Here is an 18720-nt window from a genome sequence, read left to right on the forward strand (position 1 = left end):
CTGGGGGTGGGAAGGGGGAGCCGGGGAGGTTGGAGATAGAAAGAGGGCGTGGCTCCTGCCTGGATTGTGCGTCCCTCTCCAGGGTAGAGAATTTGTATTCCACCCCTGAGACTGACATCACTGATGTCAGGGGAAAGGAGGTGGGAGTGGGGAGAGGGGTGTGGAGGGGGGAGGTTTTTGTTGAGGAGAGCGCGGCCAGAGAGCAGAGCTCCGGGACCCAGGTGACCGGGAAAGCAGGCAGCCTCAGCGCCGGGTGCAGCCAGCAGCAGCCCAGACCCGGGGTGGGGTGGGAGGGGGGCTAAGGGGAGGACCTGAAGGGGGGCGGCAGGGCTGAAGGGACCCCCGGAGCCCTGCCGCCATCAGAGATCAAGCATCTGGCATCAGGGATCTTCGGACCCAGCAGAAGGATCAGCCACAGGGGAGGTGTCTTCCAGGGGAAGCCAACGAGAGATCCACCTGCCCCACATCAGGAGTGGGCCCCTCACTGAAGCTGCTGGCAACTATATCAGGCCCATAACCCCTCAGCCCCCATCCCAACCGCCCTCCTCCGGCTCTTTTCCCGACCTCCAGCTCTCATCTCAGCCCCCAGTTTCCAGTCTTGTACTCCTCAGCCCTTGCTACCATCCTGACCCTCCAGATCTTGGCCACAACTGACCCCCATCCTGGGATATTTGCCAAATCTCTGGGAGGGAGATCTTGTTTGGGCTATGCCCCCTGGTGGCATGACAGCGTCTGCCTAGCCCCCTGACCCCTAGCCCTCAACTCCCTCGGCCTCCTTTGTGTGAAGAGCCGCCCCTCTGCTCAGCAGTGTGGTTGGGGGCCTACGGGAAAGCCAGCCCCGGCTGTGCCCCCGGCCCCCACCACTTCCCTCTTGAGAGGCAGCTCCCCCTGGCCTTTGGGCTTCTCCCCGCTCCCCTCGGCCCCTCCTCCTGGGCCGCCCCAATGAAGGAGCCGGATGCCATCAAGCTATTTGTGGGGCAGATCCCGAGGCATCTGGAGGAAAAGGACCTGAAGCCCATCTTCGAACAGTTTGGTCGGATCTTCGAGCTGACTGTCATCAAGGACAAGTACACTGGGCTGCACAAGGGTGAGGGGTCAGGCCAGGCTGAAGGGGCTTTCAGAGGGTGGACCCTCAGAGGAGAGGAGAGAAAAAGCCAGGCTGGGGGGTTGGAGTGGCTTTGCTGGGCTACTATGGAAGGAGAAGGAGTTCAGGGGTTGGGGAGTGTGGATGGAGGAGAATCTCTTTGGGGCGAAATGTTGTCAAGGAACCCCAGAGATGGTGGAGTTTATGTCATGAGGTGATCTGGGAGAGAAAGGAGAAACAAGCTAGGAAGGGAGCTGGTTGGGAGAAGAGATGCTGGAGAGAGAAAGGGGGGTGGGAGGGAGAAGAGAGAGTGTTATGTGTTGTGTGAGAATTAAAATCTCAGTTATGTCAGGCGGTGTTGGGATGGTGGTCAGGACACTGGGTCAGGTGCTTAATTCAGAGTGTGTGGAGATGAATTGGGCCAGGCAGCTCAGGGCTACAGAGAAGAGCTTGAGAAGCAAAGGACAGGGCAGAGACTAGTCAAGATCTGGGAAATGTGGGGGCCAAGAGGGTAAGGGGAGCTAGGGCCAGAAGCCAATGCTTCCCAGGCCTATCCAAGACCTGACTGGGCTGCACGGTGCCGAGATCAAAGCCCCAGGACCTGGGGTCAGGACCTGGAGAGCCCCCTAGGCACGATGGGGACAGGGGTTCCCCAATTCTCCCCTTGCCACAGGACCTAGAGCAGAGGCACTTCCAACTAAGCTTTCACTTCTCCCCTTCCACCTCCACCCTTTACTTCCCACCTGCCTCCCATAGAGTAGAGCGGGCAGTAGATGAAGAAACAGGGAAAATGAGAGAGGAGTGGGTCCCGGTGACCAAGATGGAGGGAAGTGAAGGAGGAAAGGAGGGAGGAAGGGGAAAGGTGACCAAATGAGGAGGAGAGAAGAGGGCAGCAAACCCACTTGTCTGGTGATCACATGCCCCTGATCCTCCCCACACACAAAGCCTCAACTCTGCACAGCTGAGAGCTCCGATGATGGTGATCTCTCTCCTCCGTCACCCCCTCCTGTCAGGCCTCCAAGCCTCTGCCCCTTTGGGTGGGCTTGGATGTCTCCTCTCTTTCCCAGCTCCGCTATTGCCTCAGCACGTGGAGATGGCCAGAGGGAAGGGCTTTCCAGTCCTCAGTCTCTTCAGGAGGGAGCCTTTTAGTGGGGAGTCTGAGGACTCATACCCCACCCCATCTTTGCCGCTGTACCCTCTTCAGGATGTGCCTTCCTGACCTACTGTGCCCGCGATTCAGCCCTGAAGGCCCAGAGTGCCCTGCACGAACAGAAGACACTGCCAGGGGTGAGTCTCGGCCTTTGCAGGATGAGGGGCCGGAAAGGGCCTGAGAGGTGGCAGGGAACTTCCACATCTGTTCTACTTCTTCTCCTCAAGAAGTCCTTCTCTTTGTAGCATCTACCTTCCTTGCTGTAGATGCAGGCATTTCTTCTTGCCCGGATAGAAGGGAAAACCACTGAACAGTTCAACCATTGCAGATAGAGTCCCTTCCCCACTTCCCCATCTACCTGTGGGCAGCTCTTAGAGGTTTTCCTTGGTGTAGGAGTCTTGGAAAGAAGACCTGGGATACCAGATGCAGATCAGGGTGAGAAGGAGGCAATGAAGGCTCATATTTGTGGCTCTGGAAGGGAGTCTGTGTAATGGGAGGCTGTGCCCGCTGCCCTGTCAATGAGCAGCTGGGACCTGCTGGGCTGACATCTCTGGGCTGGATTTGGATTCTGAGCCCAAACCAGGCTCACCTTGTGTCTCCCAGGAAGAGCTTGCAAAACAGGGTCATGCATTAGGGTGGAGAAGGGGCAAGGGCAGGACACATGTCACTGTGGAGACCCAGCCTAGCCCACCAAGTGCCCAGTGGCATCCTCCCAGGAGCTACTTCCTTCCCGCAAGGTCACGGCTCATTGTTTCTTCTTCCCAGCCAACCCTGCAGACCGTCCCAGGCTCCCAGGTGAGGGCTGGCAAGTAAGGGTAGGAATAAAGACCTTCATCAGGAAGAAAGAATGGCCTCTTTCCTTGTGCCATTTTTGTTTCTCTTGTCTCCAGGGCTGTGAGCCCCAGGAAGTACTTCCTGGAGCCTAACTTGAATCCATCCCTTCAGTAAACATTTGCTAAGTGCAGGCTGGGTGCTGGAGATACATCTGTCATAGTCTCGGCTCCCTCCTCCTTGTGGGAGATGGAGAATGACATGGATTCTCCACTGGCAGCAGCTGGGATGGAAACCTCAATGCCAATCCTCCTCAAGCCTTGTTGTTTTATCCCAGTTGGTGGTGAAACTTCCCAGAATAGGCATTGCCCCACAGAGTAAAAGGCCTGGGCATGCGTGTGTGTGAGCAGCTCGTGTGTGTGTGTGTGTGTGTGTGTGTGTGTGTGTGTGATGTGTCTAAGGGAGCAGAGCACATGTGTGCGTGCACGTCCGCATGTGGGCATCTCTGACGTGCCAGGCGTGTGTGGGTGAGCACGACTTCCCATCATGTCTCCACTTTTCCTTTTTTCTTCCTTTGCACTGTGAAGGCCCATCACTAATCAAGTTTTTCTCTCCATGGCTATTTCTTCTTTTTCTGTCTCTCTGTTTCAGAGCCCTTTCAGAAACCAGAGTGAGTCAAGGGGAAAGCTAGACAGAGAGAGGGAGATTGGGACGTGAGAGATGGCCTGGGATGGGCATGTGCCCCGGGGCTACACTTGCCAGCTGGGGCATCCTCTGCAGGCTGCCCAAATCACTCAGGCATTCTGGGTGAGGAGAGCTGCTGTCTCCCCTTCCTGAGTAAACACAGGGTAGGATGGGTGTGAGGGAGAAGGGTGTCCTGGTTAATGATTGTCTAGCCCAGCCCCAGAGCTCCCAGGTGATCTGAGTTCTCCGCTTAGGCTGTTGTCCCAGGGGACAGAGTCCAGAAGGACCTGATAGGACTTCCAGTAGGAAATGAAGGGTCCCATGTTCCAAGGGGGGCCCTCATCTTGGGTACTTGGGGAGCAGACCCAGGGTAGTCTGGGGGAGCAGCTGTCTGTGACCAAGTTCTGCCTGGCCTTTTGTATCCCCCAGGTCTTTTCTCCTGCCACCTGCCCTTCTCCATGACTGCATTGTTTGCCCTCAGATGCTCTGTGTGTGTGTGTGTGTGTGTGTGTGTGTGTGTGTGTGTGTGTGTGTGTACGCGTGCATGCGCTCATGCATAGTGTATCAGCTCATGTACATGTGTGTACTGGGAAGTTATTCCTACTGTCTAATCTTCATGCCTTCCTACTACAAATTATTATTATTATTATTATGAAAGCATCGGCATTTATCTCGCACTCCTCTCTCCCCATCTTGTCACCCCAGAATCTAGAAGGTGCCATCATGTCAGGGGACTGCTAAGGCTGCAGAGAGAACTGTAGCTGCTGAGTGAGTCCCCTTGCCTTTTGCCTCCTCCAAGAGTTCCCAGGAATGGCTCTGCCAGAGGCACCTGGATTTGTCCTGAGAACAGGCCTCTTGGAGACAGTGGTGATGATGGCCCTCCCCACCCCTGCCCACTTTGCCCCCTATACCTGGACCAAAAGCCCACTCTGGGAACTTAGGCCTTTGCTAACTGTGTGCCGTTGAGCTGATGGACTCTGGCCCCATGGATGGAATGTGTGTGTGGTCCAGATACGGGACACATGTCTGAAGCCAGGATGGCGGGGAGCTGGACCTGTGTCCTCGGGAGAATTCAGTTTAGTAGGAATGATGGACTCTTCTTGGAATTGAGATATTTGCTGTTGGTGACAATATGCAGACTTTAAAATTGGGGGGATCATAGTAATACTTTCTTGAGGTATAAATAGCCCTTTCTTCATTGGGAGGCCCTTGGGGTGGCTTATCACCCGGCGGGTGGTAGTTAGGGAAGAGAGGCGCCTGGAGCCTGGTTGCCAGGTAAACAGTGCACAGCTGGACTCAGGGGAGGGGGCAGGTGTGCCCAAGCTGAGTTAATAAAGACTGGGCTTCCCACAGGAAGTACCAGGCTGAGAAGGGGGGACCACTGGGGCACCAAGACAGGCTGTCTGTGACAGTGTGGAGACCTGCCATCGGCAGGGATCTATACACTCTTGTGTGTCGCTCAATTCATGTAAACTGTGGCAATTTCTTGGTATGTTATTTTTTGTGCCTGGAAGCTTGTGGATGTGGGGGGACTAGCATCCTGTCTTTCCAATACCCAGGTTCCCCACCTCCAGCTGGAATAGCAAATCCCCAGGGAACTTGGGGGTTTAATGCCAAGCATGAGAATTGCCCAGAGCCTGATTCAACCGGAAGCCCTAGTTTTGTTTCCATAATCACGGTCAGAGTGACTCTGAGGGGTGTCTCTGAGAGCACTTCGGAGGACCTTGGTCAGAACACAGGAGGAAAGGATGTGTGAAAGACCCAGAGGCCCTGAATGTCCGACCCCCATTCCTGCCTTGCACAGGAATCCCCTTACTTCCTGCAGGCAGATACAAATACACACACATAGAAGCTGCTAAAGAGATTTAACCTCAGATGGATAATCCCAGATTGGTGGGAGATAAAGCTGAGGGCAGATTGGCTGGGGGGGGGGGGGGACAATCTCCCTCCCCCACCAGCTGCTCTCAGATCCAGAGACCTGGGGATCTGGCTTGAGGGAACCAGCCTCAGCTGAGGTGAGGCTGAGCTGATCAGATAGTGACCAGTGACCACTGTCATGTGATGTGTGGGGAAGGGACCAAGGCGGAAGGGGCAGCCATCACTTCTCCATGTTCAGGGATGGCACAGGAGATTCCAAACACTGAGTGCTGGAGCTGAAGGACATTCACTAGAGATGCCTGATCCACCCATAGTTTTACAAATGAGGAGACTGAGGCTGGAGAGAGAAGTGACTTGTCCCAGGTCACCCAGTTAGCAAGTGGCAGGATTGTCTTTGAACTTAGGTCTCCAGTGTCTTTCTAGAGTACCTTTAGTTTCACCCTCAGATTGGAGCGAGATGTTTATTTATTTACTCTAGGCCACTGAAAGTAAGACTGCCTGCCCCACCATCAGATAAGTGGGGTGACCAAGGGTGGCTCCAAGGGTCAGAATTCTCAGTACCAAAATAATATAAGACATCAAAGATTCAGCCCTTCTTCTCCTCTAGTCCCTACGATGCTCCACACTCTGATTTAGGACCTTACACCAAAGGAGAATATGCAGAGTGGAACGGCAAATTTCTCACAACAAAGGGAGATCCTGTGGGGTTGGGGAGAGATTAGAGCTCTGGGAGACTTACATGTACAAGGAGAATTGCTAAAGAGCGTGGGACAGAATCTCCTCTAGAGCGGCCTCTGCTCCAGAGAGTCGCCAAGGACGCACCGGCCCCTGCAGGCCTCCCTCCAGAAAATGAAGCGGTTCCGGCCCCTCCCCCACCTCCCAGCCCCCACCAAGTCCTCCACCCCCAGCCTACCCTGTTCCCACCCCCCCCCACCCCCAACACTCCTTCTCCCTCTCTGGGTGTGTGGAGAGACAGAAGTGATGACGTCACCACGGTCGCCAGGACGACGGGGACGGATAAATCAGGCTGAGTGGGCGGTTGCCATGGCGCGCATTCTCCCGTTGCCACGGAGACTGGGCATCTGCTCCCTTTGTGCGGCCCGAGTGCCTTCCCCCTGGGGTCAAGGGGTGAAAAGGGGCAGAGGGAGAAGCAGACACACCTCTAGGGGTCAGAAGGGAGCTGGGGTATCTGTGGGGACTCCCTCAGTGTCGGCTACGCCTTGGGGCTCCTTCATGGAGTGACCTTAGTTGCTTCTACTTTGAGTCAACAACCCTTGATTGAGCTCTATTTCAGGACCGAGATCCTCTGGCCAGTCCTCTACCCCCTTTAAGGATACAGCACCTCTCCTTCATGGACCAAGTCTCCTTGGGCCCAGTCTGAGCCTGGAGTTAATTCGATGAGCATCCTCTCTGACTTCCTTGCCTTCCACAGCCTCTAATCCCTTTGGGTCCTAATCCTAAAGAATAGACCCCCTCCCTTCCTTTCCCCCAGAAACCTAGCTTGCTGGGGAAAGTGCCTGGGCCTGGGCTTGCTCCCATGGCCTTCCTATGGGTGGGTCCCAGGGAGCCCCCAGTTGCAAACTTCTTTTCTCTCCTTTAGATGAACAGGCCAATCCAGGTCAAACCAGCCGACAGCGAGAACAGAGGAGGTAGGTTCTGTCTGTACCTTGGGACTCAGTCCCCCTATCCCCATGCTCAGGGCTGGGAGTAGCGGAGGGACAAGCTTTCCTCAGAGAAGAGCTGACAATCCTGGAAGGCTCCCAGTGAAGGCAAAGGGTGGGGTGGGGGTCACTGTGGCCAGAAAGGAGGTGCAACCTGGTTCATTGTCAAAATGGCAAAACTGAGATTCCAATAGGAATCAAGTCCTCCTGTGCTGGAACATGGGCACACATCACCCCTTTCACACAGGATAGCCATTGGTCACTGGGGTGGAGGGAGTGTCCTGACATCCAAGAAAGAGTTGAAGGTGAAGGTTCAGGCCCATCTCAAGCAGGACAGGGCTGAGGAAACAACCAAGAGGCCCTTGTTCCTGTACCCCAAACCCCTAGAAGACCGGAAGCTCTTCGTGGGGATGCTAGGGAAGCAGCAGACAGATGAGGACGTGCGGAAGATGTTTGAGCCTTTTGGGACCATAGACGAGTGCACTGTGCTCCGAGGCCCAGATGGCACCAGCAAAGGTAGGCCAGCCCCCACTTCCCACATTGGGCCCTTTGGCTTCACTGGCTTCCTGGGCAACAAGGACTCTGGAAATTCTTCACCCTCTCCACTTTGACCTTGACCTCTCTAGGCTGTGCCTTTGTAAAGTTCCAGACCCATGCTGAGGCCCAGGCGGCCATCAACACCCTCCACAGTAGCCGGACCTTGCCGGTGAGTGCTTGCTCCCCCACCCCCACCCAGGCTGTTCCAGCCCAGGGCCAGGCCCCTGCCCAGAAAGAGACCACCAACTAGAATAGAGCGTTTGAGCTTATTTGAAAAGAATGTCCTAGTAGAAGACCCACACTGCTCAGGGACATCCTCATATTTTAAGTAATATCTCCTGCCTCCCACGCCACATCTATCCCTCATCTGAGTCTGAGTTCCTTCATCCTCTTCTCCAGCCTCCTTCATCCTTTATCATCTCCTAGTCAGTCCGTCCCTTTTCCCTCCTTCCTATATCCCCCTGCCCCCATTAATGAGGGTATCAGGACACTTGCCCAGGGGCCCACACTCCCTCCGCTTTAGCACCTGAGCCAGCTGACCTCACTTGTGGAGAACCCCCACCCAGGCAAACCTTTCAAACAGGACTAGACTGGGGATACCAGCGTTCCCCAGCAGGGGCTGGCCAAGCACTGAGCAGGATTCAGAGACTGGCAATAGATGACTTTACACCCCTTCTAGCTCTGAGATCAGAGGATAATCCTGGCGAATGTTCCAATTTGGTTTTTATTTGGTTCAGGCTTGTATTTAGATTTGAGGCGGCTTTCTCTGAGCACACAATGAGGGCTGAGGTGTGGGGGCGGGCGTCTTGGTGAAAAGAAGGCAGCCTCCAGGCAGAGCCAGTTCAACATTTGCTGCTGCTGATTCACTGAGGGGAGGGGATGATGCCCAGCTCAGAAGCCACATGAATCCTGACGCCTTTCCGCTTCCATGGACCTTTCACTTTTTCAAGGGCATCCTGGGTGATGTAAGCAGTTAAACACTTGGCTGCTAACCAAGAGGTTGGAGGTTCAAGTCCATCCAGAGGTGCCTTGGAAGAAGGGCCTGGAGGATCCACATGCAAAAAATAAAAACAAACCCCAGCTGGAGCACAGTTCTACTCTGAAGCACTGGGGGTTGCCTTGAGTTGGAGTTGACTAAAAAGCAATTGGTTTGCCTTTTTGGTTCACTCTTCTGGCACATGTCTTCACATCTCCACACTTTTACTAGCTTCTTACACTTGCTGGCACATTGGGCAAGGGTTAGACCTCTCTGACACAGAACAGGCAATGGCTGCCCTTGGGAAATGACAGCACTGAGGCAAGGGCTGAGGCCCCTGGGGAGGGAAGACCCTGACTCTGTTACATGCCTGCCTGTGGGGCTGTGCCCAGGGTGCCTCGTCCAGCCTGGTGGTGAAGTTTGCTGACACGGAGAAGGAGCGAGGCCTCCGCCGGATGCAGCAGGTGGCCACGCAGTTGGGCATGTTCAGCCCCATCGCCCTCCAGTTTGGAGCCTACAGCGCCTACACCCAGGCTGTGAGCACTGCCCCCTGGTCTTGGGCCTAACCCATCTCTGTCTCTCTCCCCACACTCCTTTCTCTGGTCTGAGTGGCCAGCCCAGGGAGCAGGGGGCCTGGGCCCACCCTCTCTCTTCCCGTTGCTCTTTCTCAGCTGATGCAGCAGCAGGCAGCCCTGGTAGCGGCTCACAGTGCCTACCTCAGCCCCATGGCCACCATGGCTGCAGTGCAGATGCAGCACATGGCCGCCATCAATGCCAATGGCCTCATCGCCACCCCTATCACTCCATCCTCAGGTGAGGCTTGGGCCTGCGTGGGTGGGGCTCTGAGTGGCTGGGGCAGAGCAGGGGGCTTTGGCATGGGAGGATGGAGAGAGGGAGCCATGGGGTTCAGGAGGGGCTGGGAAAGGGTCTGAGAGTGGTCTGCTTCCTCCCCTTTGGCCTCAGCCTTGCTGACTTGTCCTCTTTACATCTGTGTCTATGTGTTTGTGTGTGTGTGCACGCACGCTGCTCTCTGCTGTCTGGCTTTCTCCTCACCAGGAACCAGCACCCCTCCTGCCATTGCTGCCACGCCCGTCTCTGCCATCCCTGCTGCCCTGGGCGTCAATGGCTACAGCCCGGTGCCCACCCAGCCTACTGGGCAGCCTGCCCCTGATGCTCTGTATCCCAACGGGGTACATCCCTACCCAGGTGGGGGTCTCTTCTGTCCACCTCCCCTGGCCACTATTCCCATTTCCTTTAATAGCTGATAGGACACCCTTCCTCTGTTGGAATCCAGAGTTACAGCCTCCTTGTCAAGGGCAGGGCTGTTCCTTCCCGCTTCTGGTCAAGGACACTGAGGCTTAGGGAGAAGGGACTTGTCCAGGGACTCACAGCCAGTCAGAGGTGGAGCAGGGACTCACACTCTGCAAACAGTGGTGTCCCCACCTCTCCCCAACTGCTCTGTGCAATCACTCTCATGCCACACCCTGCGCTCAGGTGTGGCTCTCTTCCATATATCTGCTCAGAGAGGGGCTTCTGGGGCTGCGGGAGGCCTCCTAGCCCCTCTTTCACCATCCGTGTCCCTCTCTTCTCAGCCCAGAGCCCCGCAGCCCCTGTGGACCCCCTGCAGCAGGCCTACGCAGGGATGCAGCACTACACAGGTGCGGCCCGCCACCCCCCACAGGTGGGAGGAGTGGGCAAGGGGGGATGTCAGAGAAAAAGAGGCCCAGAAATTGGGGCTGGGCTTCTTGGCTCCCTGTCAACTACCACCTCAGATTTACTGACAAGCGGTACTTGTGAGGATGGACATACCAGGGGCCAACCTGTCAGCCCTGTGCACCCAGGTGGGCTAGAGGAAGTGAGTCAGGGTTTGCTGAGAGGACCCAGGGATCAAGGGGAATTGTAGGAGCCCCATTGGCGCTCTCTGTTTTCCCCTCCCCCAGCAGCCTACCCAGCAGCCTACAGCCTGGTTGCGCCTGCATTTCCGCAGCCTCCGGCCCTGGTCGCCCAGCAGCCCCCTCCACCCCCGCAGCAGCAGCAACAGCAGCAGCAGCAGCAACAGCAGCAGCAGCAACGAGAAGGTGCCAGCTGCTGGGGGCATGAGGGCTTCCGGGAATAGGGATGCCCTTTTGGGGGGCTCAGAGCTCTTGGTTCCAAGGCCATTTCTTGTCACACAACTAGGGATGAGGTGTCTGGAAGCTGGCATGTGTGTTTGGGAGAGGGGATGAGAAGTCGTCCCTGGATCTGCTTTTCCTGGGACCCTCCTTCCTTGAGCCTATGGCGGTGCCATCACTGACAGCCTCCTTTGTTCTTGCTGCCTCCCAGGCCCCGATGGCTGCAACATCTTTATCTACCACCTGCCCCAGGAGTTCACGGACTCAGAGATCCTCCAGATGTTTGTCCCCTTTGGTCATGTCATCTCAGCCAAAGTCTTTGTTGACCGGGCCACCAATCAGAGCAAATGTTTTGGTAAGGATATGATGATCCAAAAGGATGAAATACAACACTTCCCCCCACCCCAAATTCCAAATTAGAACAACCTAAATCAAACCCACTCAGCCTCTGAGTCAATTGAGATTCACAGTGGCCCACCAACCTCCATGGGGTTTCTGAGGCTGTAAATCTTAGTGGGAGGAGACAATCCATCTTTCTCTCTTGGCGTAGTTGGCAGACTTGAACCACTGACCTTTCAGTTAGCAGCCCACCATGCCACCAACTATATTACCCGTCTGAGTGCCCTGAAATTAGGACAAGGTCTGATAGATTTGAAGGCACATTCCAATGGGTCCCAGTACTTGAAATACATTTTCAGGAATGTGAAAGAACTACTCTTGACATACAACATCCCTCAGCAGTTACTGCCCTCAGCCGTCTCTTCCTCCAGAAAATCAAGCTCTGTTTTCTCCCCCAAGACTGGCCATACTTGGCTCTTCCACACTCGTGTGCCAGAAGTCCAGAAATAGATCTCGGGACTTTGGGAGGCAGAGGCAGCTGGATTCCAAAGGCAGTTTGAGAGAGGGTGGTTTAGCTGTCATTGCATCTCTGAATGGCCTCTTCAGGGAAGAAAGGCAGCGGGTCTTATCCTTGCTGCTTCAGAAGTCATCCGAGGCCTGGAAGTTGAAGTTTTCAAAAGGCAGGTCTAAGACTGAGAAAGGGGCCGCCCAGCAAGAATGCAGGCAAGAGCATTCATGTGAGCATTCTGATGTCTCCAGTGCCAGTGGCACAGCCAGGCATTGGGATACATAGTGGGGTGGTGCTGGGCCAAGGAGGCAGGCCTCAGCCCTGGGCCTTATGTCTCACTCACCTCAGGCTTTGTGAGTTTCGACAATCCAGCCAGTGCCCAGGCTGCCATCCAGGCCATGAATGGTTTCCAGATCGGCATGAAGCGTCTCAAAGTGCAGCTAAAGCGACCCAAGGATGCCAACCGGCCCTACTGAGGGCCCCCAGGTGGGTCCTGCTCCACCCTGTGCCTCCCCAGCACTGCTCCTTGTCCCCTACCTTGCACACCACTGCCAGGGCCTTCACCTGGATTGTCCCACCCCATCCTCACCACCCTCAGGGATGCCCAACTCACCCCCACTTTGACTCCGGGCACAGTGTGAGGCATCTCCTTCCACTAATTTTCTCTTTCTCACACACATGCGTGCGTGCGCGCGCACACACACACACACACACACACACACACACACACTTTTCTGACCCCAGAGGGAGCCAAGTCTACGCATCTGTGTCTGCTCCCTAAAGCCTCCCCTAACCCTTCTCCCAATATCTGGTCTGTGTGTCTGGTCAGTGTCCATGTGTCTATGTGTCTCTTTCTGGTTTTCCTTTGGGTTGGAATGAAATTAGAGAAGCAGGATTTGGGAATCAAGGGGGCTGGTTCAGGGTACTAGAGGGCCCTTGGAATCACTGGCTCTTGGATTCTGTTCTCCTAGGAAGTGGGGACATCAGGTCCTCCTTGTCATCGTCGTGGGTGACTGTCCTTATTTAGTAGTGGATTCAGGGGACAGGAGTGAGTCACAGAACAGACTGGAGGAATCTAATCTTCCGGGTCTTGGGAGTAGCTCTCATTCAGGAGGTTGAAGTGTTAGATTGCTGTGAACGTCATGTGTCAGGTCCTCCCCCCAAAGCCCGTCACCTCCCAACCCCAACCGCATGGCCACCAATGTCAGCTTTGGTTACTTTTTTATTGTTTAATCTCCTTTGGACCAAAACCCTGAGAAACACAACCCAAGAACAATACCCACATTTCTGTTTCTCCCCCTTTCCCCCCCAATCCTGGCTGCTTAACTCCCCCCACCCTGGGGGCCCCCCCGCCCAGGGCCCGTGTCCATTGTCGGCCGAAGCCCCCATCCCCGGACCCCTGCTCCGGGCCCCTGTAAGTTGCATGGAACGAGCGTGTTGTCTTTGGAGCCGATTGTTTGTTATTTGGGGAGGGGGCCATGGCGGGAGGCACCCCCCCAGCCCAGGGTCAGGGCCGGGGGTAGCTCGCGGGATGTGCTTGGTCAACAGTGGTTGGTGACTGTGGTCTGTGTTCTGTGCATTTCTCTTGCTTTGTTCCTTTCCAAAAAGGAAAGTGAGCTCTGTCCAGAGGCTGGGGCAGTCTTTGCTACAGGCCCAGCGGCCTCGCCCTGGGGTCTGCCCTGAGCCAGCCTTCCTGGCCTGGCCCTGAGGTCTGCCCTGGCCCCCTGGGGTCTGCCTTGGCCCTTCCTTCCTTTTGAGGAAGTGCCCTTTCTCCTGTCCCAGTTGTCTGACACTGCACTCCCTCCTCTTAGTGATGATCTCTGCCTGCCTGTTTGTTGTCTCATTTCTTTGCTTCTCCTTCCCTGTAGGCCTCTGTGTCTCTCCTGTCTTTATTTTCCCCATGGGCTGTTTGAATATTTCCTTTCTAGTACCTTTTGGTTTCTTGTATCTTTTGCACTCCCCACCCCATCCCACCCACAGCCCTTGCTCACTCAGTTTGGACTGAGGCCTTTCTGAGGACCTGCCTCCCCAGGCAGCCCCATCCTACACCCTAGCACCCAGCCCTAGCTACCTCTCCCCTCTGACCTGCCCCCATAGCCGTCGTCCCTACTGCTTCACCCATGTTTCCTTCCTTCACAGGTCTGGAGATACCAGAAGAAGGGGCACCACACCCCTTTTCCCACAACTGGCCCTCTGCACATCTGCCCTGGGCCTTGATTTGGCTCTGAGGCAAAGCTGCTTCCCGGCCCTGGGGGAACAGGACACCCATCCACTCCCTCTCCTGAAGGGCCATAGTATGCTTCGAGGCTTCAAGGGCCCATTTCCTCCAGGCACCTTTTTTGGCTTTTGTGAGGGAGCAAGGGATAGGAGAGTAGGCTCTGGGGTATCTGCCTTCTGCTGGGCTCCTGACGGGCCTTCGGCCCAGTTTTCGTACCACTTGCCTCCCCATGGTGGGCCTGCTCCACCCATGAGGGCATCTGGGGCTCCCATACTTCCCACCCCACAGCGCCCCAGACTCTTCCCCATATTAGGGGTTTTTCAGAAGCTGGATCTCACACTCCCTCTACCCTCAACTAGAGGTAGGACATCCCTGAACCCCGGGCTCCCAGCCCTAAAGCTCACTGCCTCCTCCAAAGGCACCCTTCTAAGGAGGGTGTGGGGAGCCCTGAGGGCTGCCTCTCTACCCATCAGCCACAGAGACCCTCCTCCTCTCATGAGGAAAGACCTCCCCCTGAACCCTAAAAATGTTTACAGTCTCTGCTGGTCCCCTCCGTGTAAATACCACTACCACCCGTGCGTTATCCAGCCGGCCCGGCCCGGACGCTGCCATCTCTCTTTCTGGGAGTTTAGACAATGTTCCCCTTGGATTTTTTTTTTCCTCTTGATTTTGCCCTTTGGTTTTTTGGGAGTAACTGGGTATTTGGGATGAGGGATGAGGGGAGGGCTGAAAGGGTTTATTACTTGATCATTTTCTTTAGGAAAAGGTTCTAGGGAAAAGAAAATGGGGTGGGGGTGGGGGTGGTAAAGGGAAGATGGAGTGTCAGTTTCAGACAGTTCTCTATGCTTAACTTATTTATTTATTGCATTTTACTTTTAAAGAGTTGGTCTTTTCTGTCTAAATAAAGAAAAATTTAAAAGCATCAAGTAAGAGTTTTGGACAACCGAGCGTAGGCTGTGTGCCATTTCCCTGAGGAGGGAGAGGGAGGTGAAGAGAGCAACATTTTTAAGAGAAAACACTTAATCAATGAAGACCTGTTTTTGAGCACTACTCAGATCTTGCTCACTTCATTTTATTTTCTTTAAAATTTTTTTTTATTGTGATTTTAACAAAAGTTTACAGAAAGGTTGGATTTTTTCATTGTTGCACGTTTTCTTCCCAACACCACCCCAGTTTCTTCTTTAATTTTTTAAAAAATTCATTCACTGTTGCATAAAACTTCATTTTATTCTTCTGCCTTTCTTTAGGACTGAATTCTGGAATGTTGTACAGCTCTGGGGACGGGAGGAAAATGGCAGGCTTCCCTCCTGTGTCCAGCCTTGTTCCCCTGAAGGCTGAGGACTTGCAGGCTCATATTCAACACCTAAGTTTCTCCTTTTATTCACATACAAGAGGCATGAGGCCAGTGCAGATTTTGGGATATAACTGTAGTGGTGCCATTTATTAAGCACTTGCTCTGAGTCTAGACTGGGCCATTAAAGCACATTTTCTCATTTTTCCTCCCAACAACCAGCAGGTGGTAACAGAGCTTTGAAAAGTTATTTTAAGTACAATGGCTGCCGATGAATCTAATTTGTCAGAGTCCCAAGCTAGTGTTGTCTTCTCACAGGATCAACAGCCTGCTCTTTGACCCGAGACAAGTGACCCCAGGAAGTGTCAACCAGATCCTCGTAGTGACCCCTTCAGATACAGGGTGCACTGAGGAAGGCTCATTGGATTCCTACCAACCTCAAGACTCTTCTTTATGAAATGCACTAAGTCTGGAATGGGGGGCTCAGACGGGGCATCCAGCACCCTTTCACATGGCACCATCTGCATCCAGACTGCCCCCCATGTCCCTTTTCTTACGAACTTCTTCACTTTCCAGACCTGGGCCTGACTTAAGGCTAGTCATTCCCATACGACTTTAGGCCTTATTAATCTCACTGCTCTCACCTATACACCCCCTTTATCTGTCTTCCCTTAAATGGTCCAAACTAAGTAGTTAAAAAGAAAACTATATGTGAAGTATTATGGAGAGCTAGAAGAGCTGGTGGCCTAGTGTAGTGGGTAAAGAATTGTGCTGCCAAGCTAAAGGCAGGAAGTTCAAGTCCACTAGCTGCTCTGAGAAAGATGGGCAATCCCTTCCCTTGTGCTTTGTTGTTGTTGTTAGGTGCTGTGGACTTGAGTACAACTCATAGCGACCCTATGAACAAAAGATCTGAACCCAGTTCTGTTCTGCTCCAACCTCATACTTCCTGACACACAAAGGTCCTTTTGCAGCAGTCACTCTGTCAGTCAAACTGGTTGAGGGTCTTCCTCTCCTTTCCCAATGCTCCACCCTTCCCAACATCGTGTCCCTCTCCAAGGAATAGCCCCTCCTAGCAATATGTCCAAAGTATGTGAGGTGAAGCCTCATCATTCTTGCCTCCAAAAAGCACTCCATCTACACTCTCTCTAAGACATATCTATTTGTTCTCTTGGCTGTCCATGGGATGTTTAGTGCTCTTCTCCAACAACACAGCTCAAAAGGCGTCATTTCTTTTTCTGTCATCCTTATTCACTAAGTTTTGGATGCATAGCTAGTAATCGAAAAGACTATGGCCTGAATCAGATGCACCTTAGTCTTCAAACTGATACCACTATTCCTCAATAATTTGGAAAGGTCTCTAATTGATATTTCCAGTGCAATGCATCTCCTTATTTCTTGAATGCTTGTACCAAGGGTGTTGTGGATCCAAGCAAGATGAAGCTGTTGACAGTTTCAATCTCTTCTCCATCCATCATGATGCTGGCTATTGGTCCAGTGGTAAGAATCTTTGTCTTGACATTGAGATGCAATCTATACTGAAGGCTGCATTCCTTGACCTTCTGCAACAAGTGCTTCAAGTCCTTCTCACTTTCAGCAAGTAAGGTTGTGTCATCTGCCTAACACAGGTTATTGATGAGTCTCCCTCCAATCCTGACGCCACACTCTTCATAGGGTCCAGCTTCTCAGATAATTTGCTCAGCATATAGAACAGGTATGGAAAGAGAATACAACCCTGATGTACTCCCTTCCCAATTCCAAACCATGCAGTGCTCCCCTGAAAAGAGGCAGCTATGGGTTGGTTCTGGCCTGACTGAATGAGTTTTTGGTTTTATCTGTAGATATTGTTTCAGGGAGTAAAAACATCTCTGGATTGGTAGAGATCAGGGATAGGACCAACCTACAGCCATCAGAAATCTCAACTAAAGAGAAGGAAAGGTGTGTGTGGGTGTGAGATGGAGGACTATACACGTTATTTAACAGCTACGAATCTTTTTTAGCTTCCCCAGTGTGGCTTCTGAATAGTTTCTGGGTCAGGAAGGAGCTAGATGATGGATTTGAAACCAAATCCCATCTCCCAGAGTGAGTGACAGGTGGGTTTTCAGGTGAGAGTTCAAGAGGTGAGGATGAGAATGCCTCCTTGCACCCAGTATTTGCCCACATGAGCCCTCAGTGGGGCAGCTACGGGAAGATCACTTACAACCATGTTTGTTTAGTCTGTCACTGCTGCTCAGAGTTGCTGCCAGACTTTCTCCGGGGAAGCAGCAGGTGAGTATGGTTCAAAGATGGAAATGAAAGAAACACAAGAGGCTTTAGAGGAAACAAACAACTTTTTGGCAAGGACTCTCCAGACCCTTTGACTGTCAAGTGTAGGAGGCCACCTAAGAAAAGCAAGCAGCTGTTTCTCGTACAAATAAAGACTTTTTCAGGCATTCTTTTGGCTTTAAATATAGTTGAATGGGTATAAAGGAGGATTTCTGTTAATTATCCAAGCTTCCCTAACATCTTTTCTCAGCAGAAGAGGCATCACTAATAAAATGAGACAATGGGTGAAATGAGGAAATGACAGTGGGATCCCTCACTTCAGACCAAGCAACATGAAACTCAGCCTTGGCTCCTTCTAAGATAATCAAGTCACTGCTCAAATGTCAGTAGCAGCACAAATACAAAGAAGGTAACATCCTGACGCAGACTAGGGGAGCTGCCTGGCTGACAGCATGCCAAGTCTTCCAGCTGTAAAAAGAAAACCTTTCAAAAAGTACCCTCAGTTGGAGGGAGTCAGACAGTAAGAATATGGAATGAAAATAAGCCATCAATAATTCCTCCCATGCATCCCCATCCCAACTATATTCCGAGAGCTCTGAAATGGTGAAAATGCAAAGTGTCTGCATTTCTTTTATGTTAGCCACTTTCAGGGTTTCCTCTTTCAATTCCACTTCTAAAATGTCAAAGACTTTCATAATCTTTGAGCCTTTTTGGGAGGGGGGAACTGACGGGATTCCTACTCATGGGGAAGTCTCATTCTCTACAAATCTATGAACTTGCATAACTCTGGCTCAAGTTCTAATTCTTACCAGATCCTCATTCTCTAGTCCCTTCTGCGTCTTTTCACAAAGGTCCCTGATCAGCACAAATTCGTTAGCAGTTGGAATTTGTCTCGGAAGAAAGGCCTGGCACCCTTATGAAAAGGTCACAGCCTTCAAAACCCTGTAGAGAACTGTTCTGCATAGAATACACAAGACCAACAGGAGTGAGCGTCAACAGCAACAGGTATTTTCTTTTTAAATTTACCCAGTGCTTTATAGCACACACACACACACACACACAAAAAAAAAACCAAGGATGCTTTAGGCAGAATATTAAATGATCCAGGAGGTATTAAAAGAAGATGGAAGGAATATACTGAGTCATTGTATAGAAAGGAATTAGCAGATACAGAAGAATTTAATGAAATAACATTTGAGCAAGAGCCTATGGTGATGAAGGAAGAAGTTCAAGCTGCTTTGAAGGAAATA

At 52.8% G+C, this 18720-nt stretch overlaps 1 protein-coding gene across 6 annotated transcripts; it reads left to right on the plus strand.

The window, feature by feature from the left end:
• Positions 1-161: 161 nt before the first annotated feature.
• Positions 162-14988, plus strand: CELF3 (CUGBP, Elav-like family member 3). 6 transcript variants are annotated; one of them, XM_006900082.1, is made up of 13 exons: positions 162-1087; positions 2289-2371; positions 7168-7216; positions 7616-7744; positions 7855-7934; positions 9134-9277; positions 9413-9554; positions 9798-9947; positions 10334-10399; positions 10682-10819; positions 11064-11207; positions 12048-12185; positions 13839-14988. In XM_006900082.1, exons 1-12 carry the CDS (start codon positions 943-945, stop codon positions 12173-12175), a joined length of 1398 nt encoding a protein of 465 aa, XP_006900144.1. In that variant the 5' UTR covers positions 162-942; the 3' UTR covers positions 12176-12185; positions 13839-14988. The 6 variants fall into 6 exon arrangements, with proteins under 6 accessions (XP_006900144.1, XP_006900145.1, XP_006900146.1 ...); XM_006900083.1 differs by having other exon boundaries at positions 181-1087; positions 10685-10819; positions 13839-14839; XM_006900084.1 differs by having other exon boundaries at positions 886-1087; positions 7619-7744; positions 13839-13879.
• Positions 14989-18720: the final 3732 nt, after the last annotated feature.

The sequence above is a fragment of the Elephantulus edwardii genome, unplaced genomic scaffold, assembly GCF_000299155.1.
Source record: "Elephantulus edwardii isolate Elephantulus edwardi_28Jun2011 unplaced genomic scaffold, EleEdw1.0 scaffold00273, whole genome shotgun sequence".
Taxonomy (NCBI): Eukaryota; Metazoa; Chordata; class Mammalia; order Macroscelidea; family Macroscelididae; genus Elephantulus; species Elephantulus edwardii.

What these genes read in the sequence shown, in the direction of transcription:
- CELF3 (XM_006900082.1), top strand. Translation starts at nt 943, where the DNA reads ATGAAGGAGCCGGATGCCATCAAGCTATTTGTGGGGCAGATCCCGAGG. An exon ending in CGACAGCGAGAACAGAGGAG is followed by an intron (nt 7,217 to 7,615) that starts GTAGGTTCTGTC and finishes CCAAACCCCTAG; the next exon opens with AAGACCGGAAGCTCTTCGTG. An exon ending in AGGGATGCAGCACTACACAG is followed by an intron (nt 10,400 to 10,681) that starts GTGCGGCCCGCC and finishes CCCCTCCCCCAG; the next exon opens with CAGCCTACCCAGCAGCCTAC.